Source organism: Gobio gobio (assembly GCF_949357685.1).
Source record: "Gobio gobio genome assembly, chromosome: 12".
Taxonomy (NCBI): domain Eukaryota; kingdom Metazoa; phylum Chordata; class Actinopteri; order Cypriniformes; family Gobionidae; genus Gobio; species Gobio gobio.
In genome coordinates this window covers 28,540,611-28,558,046 of record NC_137105.1, presented here as the reverse complement: position 1 = coordinate 28,558,046, position 17,436 = coordinate 28,540,611, and the positions used below count along the sequence as shown (strand labels likewise).

The 17,436-nt window shown below is 41.5% G+C and overlaps 1 protein-coding gene across 1 annotated transcript in view; it reads left to right on the top strand.

Annotated features, from left to right (window-relative positions):
* Window positions 1-10,433: 10,433 nt before the first annotated feature.
* The window catches only part of nrxn3b (neurexin 3b), a gene marked incomplete at its 5' end in the record, with an annotated part of 580,383 nt that continues 573,380 nt past the window's right edge, over window positions 10,434-17,436 (top strand). Inside the window, one exon of the mRNA XM_079831676.1 lies at window positions 10,434-10,535. Coding sequence (XP_079687802.1) covers window positions 10,434-10,535 — 102 coding nt within the window. The remainder of the gene's footprint in view (window positions 10,536-17,436) is intronic.

Below are 17,436 nucleotides of genomic sequence, written 5' to 3'. Positions count from 1 at the left end.
GCCAGTGCATACGTGCCGAGCATGCCCTCGGACAGGGAATAGTGCAGGCTGCAGTGGGAAGAGTCGAGGGAGGCAAACAGATCTACCTGTGCGTCGCCGAACTGTTCCCAAATCAGCTGGACCGTCTGGGGATGGAGTCTCCATTCTCCAGGAAGTGGCTGAATCCGTGAGAGCTCGTCGGCTGCACGGTTCAGGTCTCCCGGGATGTGGATAGCACGAAGGGACCTCAGGTGCTTCTGACTCCATAAAACGAGATGGCGGGCGAGTTGAGACATACGGCGGGAGCGTAGACCGCCCTGGTGGTTGATGTACGCTACAGTGGCCGTGTTGTCTGTCCGGACAAGTACGTGTTGACCCCTCAGCAACGCTCGGAAGCGGTGCAGGGCGAACCGTACTGCCAGCAACTCGAGGCAATTGACATGCAGAAGGCGCTGGGGTCCTGTCCAGGAGCCCGCGGCTGCTTGTCCATTGCACATGGCACCCCAGCCCGTGGAGGAGGCATCCGTTAATACAACAACATGCTTGGAAACTCGTTCTAAGGACACACCGGTCCGTAGAAAACTGAGGTTCGACCACGGAGTGAGTGTCTGTAAGCAGGCCTGGGTTATTTGGACCCGGAGCGTGCCAGACCGCCATGCCCATCTCGGGACTCGATCGCGAAGCCAGTGCTGAAGCGGTCTCATATGTAGCAATCCGAGCGGCGTTACCGCGGCTGCAGATGCCATATGCCCCAGGAGCCTCTGAAAATGTTTCAGTCTCTGAGATCCTGACACCTTGCACTTCTGGAGACTCCAGGTAGGTTGCAGTTCTGGAAAATGGTGGTGCTGGAGACTAAAGGGTTCCTGATGGTTTCTCACTTAATTCTTCACCTTAATTCTTAATTCTTTTGCAGTTAACAGGTGTCTTTTCTCCGCCACATGTTTTTGTCTGACCCTGCTGACCCAACGAGCATTTCACTGTCGAATGGTCATGCCTTAACTGCAATGTCTAGTATTGCATTAGTATTGCATCCTTCTCATGGGCATTCAATCATTTTTTACTTTTCAGTCTGAGTTAAATCTCTTTTTTGGCTCAATTTATCTGTAAAAGAAAACATGCCTAATAATTCTGCACACCTGAATATAAGGTGTTTTTCATTTCCAGCCTTCATGAACAATTATATATCACTTATAAATTATTAAATACTAAATTAATAGTAGTTATTAGGATTACTGTGGTTTGGAATTGGTCAAATGTGCCTGGAAAAAAAATATGATCAGAAAATCAACGTGCCTAATAATTCTGCACACAGTGCATTCTCTTTCTCTCATTCATGGGCGTTGATGTTATAAAAACTGGTGGGGACAGTTGAGAGGGGGTGCACAGATATTCTGGTTTTAATGTCACAAAATGTTGCAGCCTTAAGTCATGAATGTTATTTAGATGATATACAAATACTTTAATAATGCCTGTTACTGTTTAAAACTGTTTCTGTCAGGGATACTCTTAGACTAAACTTTTAGATAATACAGCTTGTTAGGGCTAGTGAATAAATTTACTTAATAGGTTTTCATATTGTATTAAAAAACGTCTGTTCCCTTTCAAAAGCTACACTCAATGCTGCATAAGCTTATGCTAATGGGAATGTCTTTGACATAACCAGCTGTGAAAAGAGGTCAATGAAATTGACCCGGAGGTATTTATAGCCTCGGCCGGTGACGTCATAGGCGCACCTGCTGCACGAGCCTATAAATAGATGAGCTTCAGCTGGAGCAAACCAGGGGCCTCATTTATAAAACTTTGCGTAGGATTTGCGTCAGAAGTGGCGTACGGATGAAACATAGGACATGCGTACGCACAGAAATATTCGGATTTATAAAACCGTGTGCACGCACATCCGCAGTTTTCCCTTAATAAATCACAATCAATTCTAAATGTAGCGCAGCTTTTGCGGCTTCATGTCACGCCCATAGTTGCCCATAAATAGTCCGTGAAACGCCCACAAGTTAATATTCATTGATTGCGAAATCATGGCAAATACAGAGAGGAAATCAAAAAAACTTAACTTCACTCAATGTGAAGTAGAAGTTGTCGTTGGCGAGGTGGAAAAGAGGAGAAAAATATATTTTTGGAGGGCACAGTGTGGGCATTACTAATGCCAAAAAGGCACTTGAGTGGCAAAAGGTTGCAGACGCTTTAAATGCTGTAGCCTCACAACCTCGGACTGTGGCCGAAAAAAAAAAAGAAATGGTCGGACATCAAAGTCGAGGCAAAAAAGCGTCTAGCGCTCCACCGCCAGAGTGCCACGGGTGGGGGAAAGGGGACACCGGAGCTGACCCCTCTTGATGAGAGACTGGCGGCAATTATTGGGGAATCCCTATTAATCCCTATCCCTATTATCTACGTGGAAATGGGAAATAGTTCAGTGCAAATGTAATTTCTTGCAGCTTTCTGAATGGTTGAGACATAGCCTACATCATATGTTTTTTTATCGAAAATAAAACAAACTAAAGGCATTTGCATGAATACCATGATTCCGTAGCTGATGAAGAAATTTTTACTATGAAAACAACTTTCCCCAGTGGACAATTAATACATCTATCTATCTATTTATCTATATATCTCCCTAATTATCTATCTATCTGTCTATCTAATTGCATCTATATCTGCTCCGCCAGACGGACACATTGACGAGAATAGCAGTTTTGTACATTATTTCGTTCTGTTTACCATATTATTTATGATGATGAATTGCATAACATGCCAATATTGTTGCAGAACATATTTCACTTTTTTTTTTTTTTTTTTTTTTTTTTTTTTTTTCGTTTGATTTTGTTTGTTTTACACTGCAGATCGATCAAACGGGTGTTCGTGTAGGCTGTTAATTGTAAGACTTGCTTTGTGAAGTCTTCATGTTATTTATGAGAGGCAGTAGGCTATTGCCATTTCTTTTACACAACGGTCTACAGTTTCACACACTTTCACGTGTTTCTTCCATCTGCAGACGGTGTCGCCATTTCTCATTTCACCCGTTTTTGTGTGTACGCCTGGGTCAGAGCTTGCGTGAAGGACCGCACATTTTCCCGTAAAGTTTGCTTTTTATAAATACCAATTATTGCATAGAGAGTGGCGTACGCCTTCTTTTGTGCGTACGCAACGTTTATAAATGAGGCCACAGTTCTTTTTGTTTTCAGACCAACTCTGTGTTATGGTGTGTTACAAAGTCTCTGAAAAAAAAAAAAACTCTCTCTCTTTCAAGACTCAACTCGAGATCTTTGTTAGGAGTTAGTTTTCAACATGGCAGTGTGCATTTTTCTCTTTCTCATCTCTGTTACAAAGAAACATTATTGGAAAGAGTTCTAGTTAAATCTAATCAGTTGGAAACGAGTCAGCAGAGTAAAACGCTGTATATCCATGTTCTCTTTCAAATAACAGAACTGGATGCTCACGTTTATTGCTGTGTGTGTTTGGGGAAGAGCATGCGGTCGCTGCATTGAGTCAGACGAGTGCGAGCATTGCAAGCCTTTACAGTTAGAATGCTTTATGCTCGTCTTGGGTACTTTCAGTCAGCACCCGTGTTCGGAGCTCTCGAATGGGTTTGTTGACGAGCAAGAGACGGGTCCGTCCCTTTCGCTTGGTCGCTCACCAAATACATGTTTCCCCGCATGATCCCGAAGCGCGCTCCGGCGTTTCTTCGGCTCGCGCGGGGAATGATGATGAATCTCTGGGTCCGCGGACCTCGAGCAGCCGCCTGTGATCGTTCCTCACATGATAGTTAATCCATACGACGAATTTATCGAGGTGGTTGTTCGCGCAGTGGCCAGGGCAGTTTGTCTGGTACCGTGAATGAGAGATCCCCGAACGCAGTGAGCTTGAGGTTTCTGTCTAGAAAAAAACATTTACTTCACGTGTTTTTGTACCCTTGACGTCGACATTTTCGACTATCATGGATGCGAAATCGCGCGGATATGTGAGAATACCCCAGGTGGGAGACGCTCACGAGCTATCTCTCGCCTGGGTCTGCATTTTCATTAAAGAGACATACCTCCCCATGAAGCCATGTAGAAAATAAACGTTGGCTGTCGTGGGCAAAGCTTACTTCCGTGAAGGCGGAGTTGGCGTTCGTACTGTCACAAGTGACAGCTGTTACTTCCTGGTCCCCAATAGGGGGGGGGGGGTCCAATCTTAGGTCTTCGAGTCTTAAACCGTGAAGCAGTTAAAGTACTCAAGGTTAAGATGTTACAGTGAAGGCGGTGATTGGATTCGGCACGATTGATCCGAAGGACGCATGTATTCGCATATAAAGACTGCCACAACACAGGAAGTTCCTGAGTTTCGCTCTTGGGGGCAAAAGCTTACCAATTTCGGGTCTTCCATTCGGCTAGCCTTGTAACCGCACGTATACGGAATGCATGGATGTATTACTGGCTCCATTGGGATTCCGGGGCATTCACATTTTGAATTACGTAGGCGATTGCTAAAATTAGCACAATCACATGGGATGGTGCTTCAACACAGAGACAGTGTGTTAGCTCATCTAGTTTCTCTAGGGTTGAGACTCAACACCAAGAAAAGTGTTCTTTCTCCTGCCCAGAGAACGACTTATCTAGGGTTTGTTCAGTTTTTGGTCACAAGGTGGGCACAACGGTTTCCCGCTCGTATCAAGACCATTCAGTATACCCTGAGCAAAGTCAGGCTAGACCAAGATCTTACTGATCATCAACACCTAAGAGTGTTAGGTCTAATGGCATCAGCATCCACGGGTTTCCCTTTGGGGTTGTTGCACATAAGACCATTTCAGTTGTGGCTCAAAGCCAGAGGACTTAGGGCCAATCCTCAGGCAAATAAAGTGGCGCGCCATGTGGCTTCGTACACTTACTATGTGGTTCAGACCCCGGTTCTTGCCTTGGGTCCCACTCTAGGCGTACCTTGTCGTTGCAAGTTGCTAACGACGGACCCTTCCCTGACGGGCTGGGGTGCGGCCTTAAGTGGTCGTCCAGCCCAACGGGAATGGGAGGGTCATCAACTCAGTTGGCACATCAACTGCCTCGAGTTGATGGCTGTATTTCTGGCCCTGAAATACTTTCTCCCCAATTGAGGGGCTGTCATGTCCTAGTGCGGGTGGACAGTACAGCTGACAGTACAGTACAGTCTCATATATAATCACCAGGGGGGGTCTGTGCTCACGCTATCAGATTAGCGAGACAGATTTTTCTCTGGGCTCAGAACAAGTTCCTGTCACTCGAGCAGTGTACATTCAAGGGCGGTTGAATGTGGGAGCAGATTTACTGTCCAGACAGAGTTACAGATGGGGGGGTGGAAACTCCACCCAGAAGTAGTCAAGCAGATCTGGATCAGATTTTACAGAGTGGGAGTGGACCTCTTCACCTCTTCTCAGACAGCGCAATGTCCCTGCTTCTCTCTGTCACCCAGCCCCGCTAGGTCTGGATGTGATGTGATGGTCCCAAAATGCGTCTGTATGCCCTCCTTCCAGTCGCTCTGCTCCTGGGAGTTCTAGCCAGGGTTTGCCAACAAGGGTCTTGCTTCTTATCGATAGCGCTGCGTTGGTCGAACAGGGTTTGGTTCTCGGAGATAGTGTCTCTCCTCAACGGCTCGCCTTGGGCGATTCCGGCGAAGAGAGGGACCTTCTGTCTCAGGCAGAGGGCACGATATTCCATTCCAGGCCCGACCTGTGGAACCTTCATGTTTGGCCCCTGAAGGGCACCAACTGAGGGACACAGGGCTTTCGCCTGCAGTTATTTAGACCATCCTAAGTGCTAGGGCTTCCTCCACTCGGAAAGTTTATGCTAATAAATGGGGTGTCTTTGAAAGGTGGTGTACGACACAATGTAGATTCAGTCAACTGCCAGGTTACTTCAGTTCTGGATTTTCTGCAAGAAAAGTTGTCATCGGGCACCTGCCCCTCCACTCTCAGGGTTCATGTGGCCGCTCTTTTTCGGCTTGCCACGCCTTGGTGGATCGGGTGCCGCTCGGGAGACATCCTCTACTCGCTCGCTTCATTCGTGTGGTTAGGCGGTTGAGGCCAGAGATCCCTTCATGGGACTTAGCTTTAGTCCTCGAGGGTCTGGTTGAGACCCCCTTTGAACCATTAGAGTCAGCGTCTGACAGACTTCTGACCCTTAGAATTGTTTTTTCTTTTGGCTACAACTCTCTGCAAGGAATTGTCAACAGGCACTTGCCCCTCAACTCTCAGGGTTTATGTGGCCGCTCTTTTGGCTTGCCACGCCCTGGTGGATGGGGTGCCGCTTGCGAGGCATCCTCTGCCTGCTCACTTTGTTGTGCCAGGCAGTTGTGGCCTCCATTAAGAACCAAGATCCCTCCATGGGACTTAGTTTTAGCCCTCGAGGGTCTGGTTGAGACCCCCTTTGAACCTCTAGATTCAGCGTCTGACAAACTTCTGACTCTAAAGATGGTTTTTCTTATGGCTATAACTTCTCAGAAAAGAATTGGGGACATGCAGGCTCTGTCAATATCGCCATCCTGCTTAGACTTTTCCCCAGGTTTGGTGAAAGTGATTTTGTATCCCCACCCTGACTACCTGCCTAAGGTTCCTTTCTCGACTGTACATCCTGTCACTCTTGAAACCTTCTGCCCTCTGCCGTTCACAACGCCGGATCAGGAGAAACTTCATAGACCAGTCCATGCTCTTCAGGCCTACGTCCACCGCACTAGCTAGTGGCGTAAGTCAGAGCAACTGTTTGTTTGCCATGGGGGCCGTAACAGAGGTTCTGCCGCCACCAAACAATGTCACATTGGGTCAGGGATGCTACTGCTCTTGCCTATGAGGCGCGCGGTCAAGCTTCGCCTATAGGATTAAGGGCTCACTCCACCAGGGGAGTCGCCTCTTCTACTGCGTTAGCAAGGGGTGCTCCCTTACAAAGTGTTTGTGATGCGGCAGGTTGGTCCTCTCCGCACACATTCATAAGACTTTATAGCTTGGATGCTCATGCCACTCCGGGCTCTCATGTCCTTGAGTCGATATCACAGGCTTATGCCTGAGGCTTCTTGCGTTCTTGTGCACACTTACACAACCGTAAGGGTTCCAGGCACCATCAAGCACGGCGGCGTGGGTATTCTCGTTTCCATTTGCATAAGCTTATGCAGCATTGAGTGTAGCTTTTGAAAGGGAACACTTGGGGTTACTTGACTGTAACCCTGTTCCCATATAAAGCGGAACGAGATGCTGCATTGCTAGGCCGTGCTGATGATGCTTCAGGACTGGTCTTCAAACAAAGAAGATCTGGTTTGCTCCAGCTGAAGCTCATCTATTTATAGCCTTGTGCAGCAGGTGCGCCTATGACGTCACCGGCCGAGGCTATAAATACCTCCGGGTCAATTTCATTGACGTGTTTTCACACTATTTTCACAGCTGGTTATTCCAAAGACATTACCATTTGCATAAGCTTAGGCAGCATCTCGTTCCGCTTTATCAGGGAACAGGGTTACAGTCAAGTAACCCCAAGTGTTTTCACTGTTAAGAATTTTTTGTTTTGTAAAATAATTTTGTTAATTAATTAAACATGGAAAAAAAGTAATGTAACTACCTTTTTTCACAAAGCAAAGTAGACAAATAGAAAATTAAATATTAACAATAGCATTATGGTTAGAAATGTTTTTCACATAATCTCAATACCAATTGTTCTCGTAGAGATTTGATAGAGATAGAATATTGATTTGAGGGAGCACATAAACATTATCTCTACTTCAGCTACTGTATACCCAATTTGTTTGCAATTTGTGTTGTGATTTTCTCTAGAATGTATAGCGAGCCACAAAAAAACCCCAAAAAAGATATTTTCTAAATCCACTACCCACTGATGAGATTCTGAAGGGGCGTTTACATCGGACAGATTCTTGGAGATGCATTTTCAAAACTTAAACTATTTTTAACTAGACATACCAACTGTAACAATCATTGTGTAATGCTCAATAACTCCATGATGCAATGGCATGCAATACTGAAGGTGTAGAGAGGCTTTTATTATACTAATCGTATAACAGCTAAAGGAGAGCACACCACCAGCATGCTAATCAAAGCACTTCCACTAAAATCTAGTCAACAATCAACCTAACTAATTGTCTAGTCCAGGGATGGGCAACTTTGGTCCTAGAGGGCCACTGTCCTGCAGAGTTTAGCTCCAAGCCTAATCAAAAACACTTGAACAAGCTAATTATAGTATAAAATATTATTTATTGAACAATAATAGACATTATAAACATATATATTAGTATTTTATATATTAGTATTTAAAAAAATTGTCAAAAAATAATAGACATTGTTTGATAAGTGTGATCTCTGATTGTAGTCTTTGAAGTCCAAAAAAGTAGTGTCTGAAAAGTCCTTGAATATCCTGAAATTTCATTGTATCTTATCTGTACAAACCCTGCTTCCGTCTCCTTGTAGACTTGTCTCTCATTGGCTATTGTGGAAGTACCGATGTAATCATAGTCGTTATCATCCTGTTTAAAATCCTAAATATCAAACATGTTTGATATTGTCGGGGCGGCCCCGAATGTGACCGTGAGCAGATCGGGAAATGTACGATTTTTACATGCCTCACATTACCAGATAATCTGGGCCGAACATCGGAACCGATCGATGACCTGTATGCAAAAAATATAGATATTTTACTTTTTCCCCCGAATGTCAGGAGGGGTAAATCAGGCATAAATTGGCCTGAAACTCCTGCAGTCTGAGCCTGGATTAAGGCTACAGGCAGGTGAGTTATTTTTCAGGGTTGGAGCTAAATTCTTCAGGACAGCGGCAATCCAGGACCGACGTTGCCTATCCCTGGTCTAGTTGGGTTTTTTTGACGACTAGTCACATAGTCAACCATGTCCCCACTGTAAACAACACCTATGCTCTCATTATACACCTCTTTTCTCTCTTTCCATTCCTGTTTCTCACATCTTGGGAAGAGACAGATTTTGAGACTAACAATATTCATTCATGGGATCATTTTTATTACTAACCTGTTTATAACAAAACTAATGTACTAACACCCTGAATCTTCATCATTAATTTCTTTCTCTTTTAATTTCGTCCATTTATTAACAACCGTTTTGTTCACTATTGTTTTGATTTCCTTTCTTCCCCCTTCTTCCTGAAAGCACTCAGGCATTGGACACGCTATGGTAAACAAACTACATTGTCTGGTAGATATCATTCTTATTGTCCTTTTTTTGGTTTGCAGTGTGTCCCTCTCCCTTTCTTTCTTTTACTTTGAGTTTCATTCTAGACACTCTTTTCAAAAAATGAGGAAATGGGTTTGTATTACCAGGACTTTTCACATTCCCCCCCTTTACCTCCTCTCAAACTTCCCTCTCTTCTTTTACAGTTTTTTTTTTTTATTTATTTATCAGGCTGGCCTTTATGTCCTCACGTTAATGTTACGTAGAGATTCACATCCTCACTGGGACTCTCACAGGAACTAGTAAAGTGTTTTTTCTCCACACACCAAGCCTCCACATTTTTTGCGAGGACTGTCGGCAATAACTGACAGAGGATTTCCAAGAATGTCCACAAGGGAAATTTCCACATTGCAGAGCCTCCCAAAACTAAACAAACACACAAGAGAAACCTAAGAACTTTGGGAACTCTGGCAGTTGATACCTCCACACCACTCATGGCATGTCCTCACCTCCACCATCTCTTTCAGCCTCATAAATCACCACAACTAACACTACATTCAATGTATCACTCCACTTCCACCCAAGCCCCCTGCGTGTGTATTCTGCATGTTGTTTTATGTGCCGTGTGTCTTGTTGCTTGGCCTTCCTGCTTCTTTTTTTTTTTTACTTCTGCATGGGTGCTTGCTTATTGGCTGTTTTTGCTTTGCTCCTCCCCCTTTCCACTGAACCACTGAATAATTTCTCCTCCTCATGTTTATTCAGTATGACCTCTTGAAAAAGGATAAAACATTTGATTTTCCCAGTGGTTAATGCCTTCCTTTAATGCATGCATTTTCCAGTTTCGATATGTGTCTGAATGTCTTTTTATATGTATGATTGAACATGTGATACAAAGTAGTTTACCTCCCCAAAAGTAAAACAAGTACAAATAATTTGTCCTTGGTTTTAACATTTACTAACCCTAATTACTAATATTCCAAACCAGATGAGAATTCATTTTCTTAACCCATCAAAGATGAAGAAAATATTCATCAGCAATATTTTCTTTACCTGTCCCGTGAACCTTTACTAAACTATCACCAATAAAGCTTAACCATACCAATGGACCAGAGTGTTAGCAGTAATCAGCCAATAATGAGGGAAAAACCGAACAAGATAGACCATAACATCACTCAGGTTAAAAGCACATCTTCAAATTAGTTTCTAATTTGTTGTCTTTCTATATTGTCATCGTTTAATAGGTTACTATATCAGTGGATGGTATACTGACCACCACAGGATACACTCAGGAGGATTACACTATGCTGGGCTCAGATGATTTCTTCTATGTGGGGGGAAGCCCAAGCACCGCCGACCTGCCTGGATCTCCCGTCAGCAATAATTTCATGGGCTGCCTGAAAGAGGTGGGTCCAATAAGATGTGCATAATTGTGAGTGAATGCATGAATGAACACATGCACACTGTATAAATTATAAAATAAAAAAGCCTTTTGTGATGTTATTGCCTTTAATTTGATACAGAGGCCTTAAAAAGTTTTTGTACACTCCAGTAATGCTTAAAAATGTTTGAATTTCATTGCATTAGATAAGAAAATATCAAACATGGCATATGCACACAAGTTATGCTTTAGCAGAACTAACCTCACTTTTCTAGTCACTTTTGCATTTGCTATTAAAAGGGTTAGTTCACCCAAAAATGAAAATTCTGTCATTGATTAATCACTCTGGTGTCATTCCAAAGCCGTAAAACTTTCATTCATCTTTATGAATGTATAATGACACTTCAAAATCTTCATAAAGAGATTGTAAAACGAATCTATTTGACTTGATCGCTTTATATGATGAACAGATTTAATTTAGTTTATTCACATATGAACATTGATCAGCGCTGAACTGAACCTGCTTGACGTGCGAGAACAAACCTCATTGGTTCTTGCGGAAGCTCAAACGTGCAGCGTAACAGAAGAATGAACCTCATTGGTTCTTGCACATCAAGCGGACATGCTTGAGCTTCCATTTACCACAACTGATGTGTGCATTGTGAATGTTTATTTGTGAATAAAGGCTTAAATTATATCTGTTCATCATATAAAGCGATCGAGTCTCTTCAGAAAATTTGGACTAAACCGCTCAATTCATATGGATTAGTTTTACAATCTCTTTGTTATCTTTTTGAAGCGTCAAAGTGGTAGTTGCATAGCTGTCAATGGAGAATACAGAAAGCTCTCAGATTTCATCAAAAAGATCTTCATTTGTGTTCCGAAGATGAACGAAAGTCTTACAGGTTTGGAACGATATCAGGATAAGTAATTAATGACTGAATTTTCATTCTCAATGTGGTTTTAGTGGATGTCAGTTTTCGTCAAGTTCAAAAAGGTGTATCAACAGTGTAGTTCAACACATTAAAGGGGTCATATCATGCTATTTTAAAAGGTCATTATTTTGTTTATTGGGTGTAATAGAATAGGTTAACGTGCTTTAATGATACAAATAAACTTGCCTGCCTTGCCTTTAATGTTAAAAAACCTCCACATGAAACAGAGACTGTAGAACCCACTGTAGTCATCAGGGCCAAATAGCTGTTTTGTGCAGTAAACATCCTTCCTCTTTCAAAGGGACATTCATGGCTGCTTTCATGAAGTTTACCACCTCCAGAAGTAGATTCCACTTGGAGTTGCCAGCACATACAAATGCACATATGTATGCACAGAAACACACAAACAGACACACACAGCTCGCAGTACCCGACACACGGGTGATCTATAATAACCATCATAATGAAAGGTCACCTTGTCTCTGCTGTTTAATCTGCCACTGGTTTCTCCTCTGCTCGCTCTCTCTTTATCCCCAGTCCAGCTATTAATATCAGTTGCATAGCTGCTGATGCCCGTGTGCCTATTCCTGCCACATTCTGAGACACAGTCTGTGCCAACAGTGATGAAAGACTTGCAGAGTTAGAATTACCCAAGGAGTACTAAAAAGGGCAGGCACTTTATTTCAGTTAAAGCTAGGGCGAGTGTAGCAAAGTGTCCTCTCAGATAGAGATCATCCCTCATTTACATGCTCCTTTTTATGACAATGATGATAAAGGGTCTATACTTTTTGGCTGAATGTCACATGTGTATAGTATTTGATCTTATTTGTTTAGTAACCATGGTGATTTCTGCTAGGATCTTAATAGTATCGTACACTCACCGACCACTTTATTAGGTACACCTTGCTAGTACCGGATTGGACACCCTTTTGATTTCAGAACTGCCTTAATCCTTGATGGCATGGATTCAACAAAGGGCTGAAAACATTCCTCAGAGATTTTGGTCCATATTGGAATGATAGCACCATGCAGTTGCTGCAGATTTGTTGATTGCACATCCATGATGCAAATCTCCTGAAGAACCCAGGGTGGAGTAGAGCTTGTAAGTCTGTGGCATAGGCAGAGTGGTGGAGTGGCAGAATGGCTACTGACCAAGGTAGAGCTGGAGGGACGAGGGAGCCTGGTGTAGCTGTAAGGCCATAGGTCTCTAGTGGAGCAGAGGGAGGAGCCAAGGTGGAGCCAACAAGTTGATGAGCCCAGGTGGAGTGAAGGAATCAGCATAGGAACAAAGGAAAAACAGTAAACTGATGAATGCAAACTGAAAGTCCATGAAAACGAAACAAAACACACAGATTGTGACACCCACACTGTTGTGTTTGCACTATAAACATGTAGATGTTCCGCATTGTTCTTACTGGTGCTTATAACCTTCTGCACTGGTCTGCTGATTTTCTTAATGAAGTTTTTTATATTGGATGAACATTATAACTTCAAGAACCCCCAGCCAATCATAACATAACAGAGGGTTTTTACATAAAAAACCCTCTGTCCGGAGCAAACGCTGGCACTGTTAGCAGCCACTGTTCCGAGAAGGTTTTTAGTTATTTGTATTTTATCGTGTTTTATTCACCTTCATGGACTATTTATAAACATGTTTTGACGAGTTTTGGTGCAACCTGGAGATTGGGATTGGTGCAACCTAGGGAGATTGCAAACTACAGATTGTTTGCGGCATTGCTGGACTATTACTCACCTGAAATATCTGTATCGGGGCCTATCTGACTGCTTCTTTTCTCTATCATCCTGCTTAGCTGTAGTTATGATGATTGTCGAACTGCCTATATGGCTTGCAGTTGTGTGGATTATCTTCTGCTCAATTCTCCATCCTGTGTTTTCGCTCCATCAATATTCAGCAGCGGAATTATTGCAGCTACGTGTCCATTATGGTGAGCCTCCTTCTGCATTGTACCTGCACCAGGACATTGTTTTTATACCGTGCCGCAAATATGTCCATCGTGGATCTCGCAGGAGTTTTAGAACGGTTTCTGCAAGTGAAATTCCATCTTTTTGGTCCTCAAGCCCTCGTCCTTCAAGGAAACATACCCGGACTGTCAATCACAGCATGTTAGCCAAGCTGACCAAGGCGACTAACACAAATAACGGTAAGAATGATCTTGCATTTGGACTTTGGAATATTCGATCAATTTCCGATAAAGGTCCTTTCATCTATGACTTGCTACTTGATCACAAGTTCGATTTTCTTTGTCTAACTGAGACTTGACAAAGAAGCAATGACTTTTTCCATTTTAATCATTCTGTTCCTCCTGGATATGCTTTTATCTGCAAACCACGTATTGCTGGTCGGGGTGGGGGGCTTGCAATACTCTACAAGGACAAATGGAAAATTACAACTCTCCCTGTAACGGAATATACCTCATTTGAATCTGTTGCTTTGCAAATTAATGGTTCTGTTCCTACGATTCTAGCTACTGTTTATAGGCCTCCGAAGGCCAATTCTATATTCCTACAGGAATTCACCACATTTTTAACTTCTCTCTGTGCCTTATCCCCCAATGTGGTTCTGGTTGGTGATTTTAATATTCATGTGGACAATGCAGATAATTTAACCTCAAAGGAGTTTTTATCTTGTTTAGATAGTTTTGGATTACAGCAATTTGTTAATGTTCCAACTCATTCGAAAGGTCATACTCTTGATCTGGTCTGCTGTTCAGGTGTGATTCCTGGTAATTGCACTACCTCTGATTTATCACTGTCCGACCATTTGCTGGTGTCTTTCAATGTTTTTTTACTTACCTTTTGTAACATTAAGAACGTTGATGTCTCATTTTTTTAGAGAATGTCTTTCCACACTTCCAGATAAAGAATATTTGTGGACTATTGATGATTTAGTCAAGCATTATAATGATAGTCTTCAAACGATCCTTGAGGCTTGTGCTCCATTGAAAACCAGGACTGTTTCGTTTGTCAACACTGCACCCTGGTTTACATCTGAACTCCGTCAGCTAAAAATCAAGGGTCGTCGACTTGAACGACTATATGCCAAGACTGGACTTCAAGTTCATAAAGATATGTATGCTGATCACATGCAAGTTTATAAGACTGCGCTTTCCACTGCAAAATCAGATTATTATGCTAGTTTAATTGGGTCTGGTGTGGGAAACACAAAATCCCTTTTCTCTGTGGTTAACACTATTTTAAAGTTACCTGGTTTTTCTAACCCTCATATGTATTCTACAGAGTTGTGTGAAGCCTTCATGCTCTCTTTTAACAGGAGAGTAGAACATATCCATCAGCAATTGGTTCCATATATTAGTAATTGCAACATATTTAATTTAAGTCCCATGCCATTTTCATTATCTTCATTTTCTATTCCAACGGCCGAGGAAATGTGTTTTATTATTCAAAAATCTAAATCTGTTACATGCATACTGGATCCATTACCGACTCATTTGGTTAAAGCTGGTTTACCTTTTCTTTCCTCTTTAATTATTGATATCTTACACACTTCACTTATTTCTGGTACTGTCCCTACTGCCTTTAAAACTGCTGTGATAACACCCATTCTTAAGAAACTTGGGACAGACCCAGAGAATTTTGATAATTTTCGCCCTATTTCAAATTTGCCGTTTTTGTCAAAAATTCTAGAAAAGATTGTGGCTCTCCAGCTCCATGAACACCTTTCTTCTAAGGATTTATATGAGCAGTTCCAATCAGGTTATCGTTCTCATCATAGCGTTGAGACTGCACTTGTAAAGATCTCCAATGATCTATTACTAGCTGCTGATTCTGGTCTTTTATCGATACTTCTCGATCTTAGTGCAGCATTCGATACCATTTCCCACAAAATTATTTTAAGTAGATTGGAATCTATTGGTATCACTGGTATGGCTTTAAGTTGGTTTTGTTCTTATCTTAACGACCACATTCAATTTGTACAACTTAAACAGTTTAAATCAAAACCCACTTATGTTTCCTCTGGTGTGCCTCAGGGTTCTGTTTTGGGACCTCTTTTGTTTATTATCTATCTTTTACCAATTGGCACTATTTTCAGGAAATATGGCATCCAATTTCATTTTTATGCTGATGACACCTAGCTTTATCTGTCTTCTAAACCTTCCTTAACCCTAAAGGGACCTTCGGGACAAATGTGGGCAAAGTCTTGTTTTTTTTTTTGTTTTTTTAATACTTCCCTTAATCGGAGCGGTACAAGGCTTGGCTACTTTTTCTAAGTTTGCCCCCTGAACACAAAAATTGTATAATGTTAAGTGGTTAAAAAAAAAAAAACTCCTTAATTGGGCCTTCGTGGACAAATGGGCACCCATAGGAATGAATGGGAATTTAATAGATTTCAGAACTTTTTTTTTTTTATTAGTCCAAAAAAATTAAATAAATCCAACACAATGCAGATCATACATACACATAAATGAAGGGGTGAGACTGTACAACATTCTGAACGTGGCAAATACTCACACATGCACACACACACACACACACACACACACACACACACACACACACACACACACACACACACACACACACACACACACACACACACACACTTCAAAGTCAGATCAAAGCACTGCTGCAAGATTTGTTGTTGCTTACAAACAAAACATGTCTGCTGCATGCTACCTAAACCTCAGTTGCAGTTACATTTTCAGTTCATTCTGAAGCAGCACAATGCAAGGAACACTGCATGAAAAAAGGTGTATCCGGACCAGGATACTCCTGTATACACTGCTGAAATTCGGAAGAATCCAGGAGTATACTGGCCGGATAGGTCAAATTCCATGGATCCGTATATGTCCGTATTCATCCGAAATGGTACCAAATCGGATGTATGTTGTGGCCGTATACTCCCATGCTACAGCCATTTGTTGCCATGGCAAATAATCCCATCAAGTTTTTCCCAGGAGACATTTTCACACCTCTAAACAGCTTTGCCTTCCACCCCCTATTGGTCCTTCATCTCAAACTGGATTGGTTGTTTTTTTAAAACCACTCCCAAAACCCAGACTGCTATTGGAGGACAGGACGCATTGAAAACCCAGTCAAGTGACTTTATTGGTTACTTCTAAGGCTAAGGGTGGGCTAGGTTTTGTAGCATAGGGACTTGATTGGTTATAGGCCAGCTATGCAGATTTTGCTAATTAATATATAATATATATATATAAAAAATAATCCCCTCTCCCTCCCAAAAGAAAAATACACACAAAACAATTTGAGAAAGTCTGAAATATTTATTAAAAAGGTATAAAAAAAAAAAAAACATTCTTAACAGCATTATAAACGAACATTAAAACAATGGTGAAACAAAAACAAGTGAACTAAATGTATTTAAAAGGGATGAAAATGTAAAGGAACAAATGTAAAAATATAAACAGTCCAAAGAACATAAATATACGTTAAATTGAATTGGTAAAGAAACAAAAAGGGAAAAAAAATTAACAAAATGCATTTAAAAGACAGATGTAAAGGAATAAAATACACAGTGAACATAAAAAGGAAAATAATAAATATACAAATTAAACAATTTAAAATGAGAACAATAAATGTATAAGACAAAAAAAAGTGTATATAAAATACACATAAATATTCCAAGTAAACAATATAACCAAATAAAAAGAACAAAGAGCATTATAAACATACATTCAAATGAATGGGGGAAAAGATAAGTGAACAAAATGTTTCTAAAGGAAGGCGACGTAAGAGGAACAACAATACAAAACGTGGAGATCAAAAGCAACATGGACATCTAAAAAGGAACAAACATACAAAGTATACAATATAAAACGAGACAAAGAAATCTATAAATTAAAAAGTGTATATGAAATATATGTAAATGTTCTATATATGGGAACCAATAAAAGTATAAGTATATGAACATAGGAATAAAGAAAATATAAAATGGAACAATTGAATATTAAAATTATAATTATAAAATAATTGTGACCAACTCTAACACAA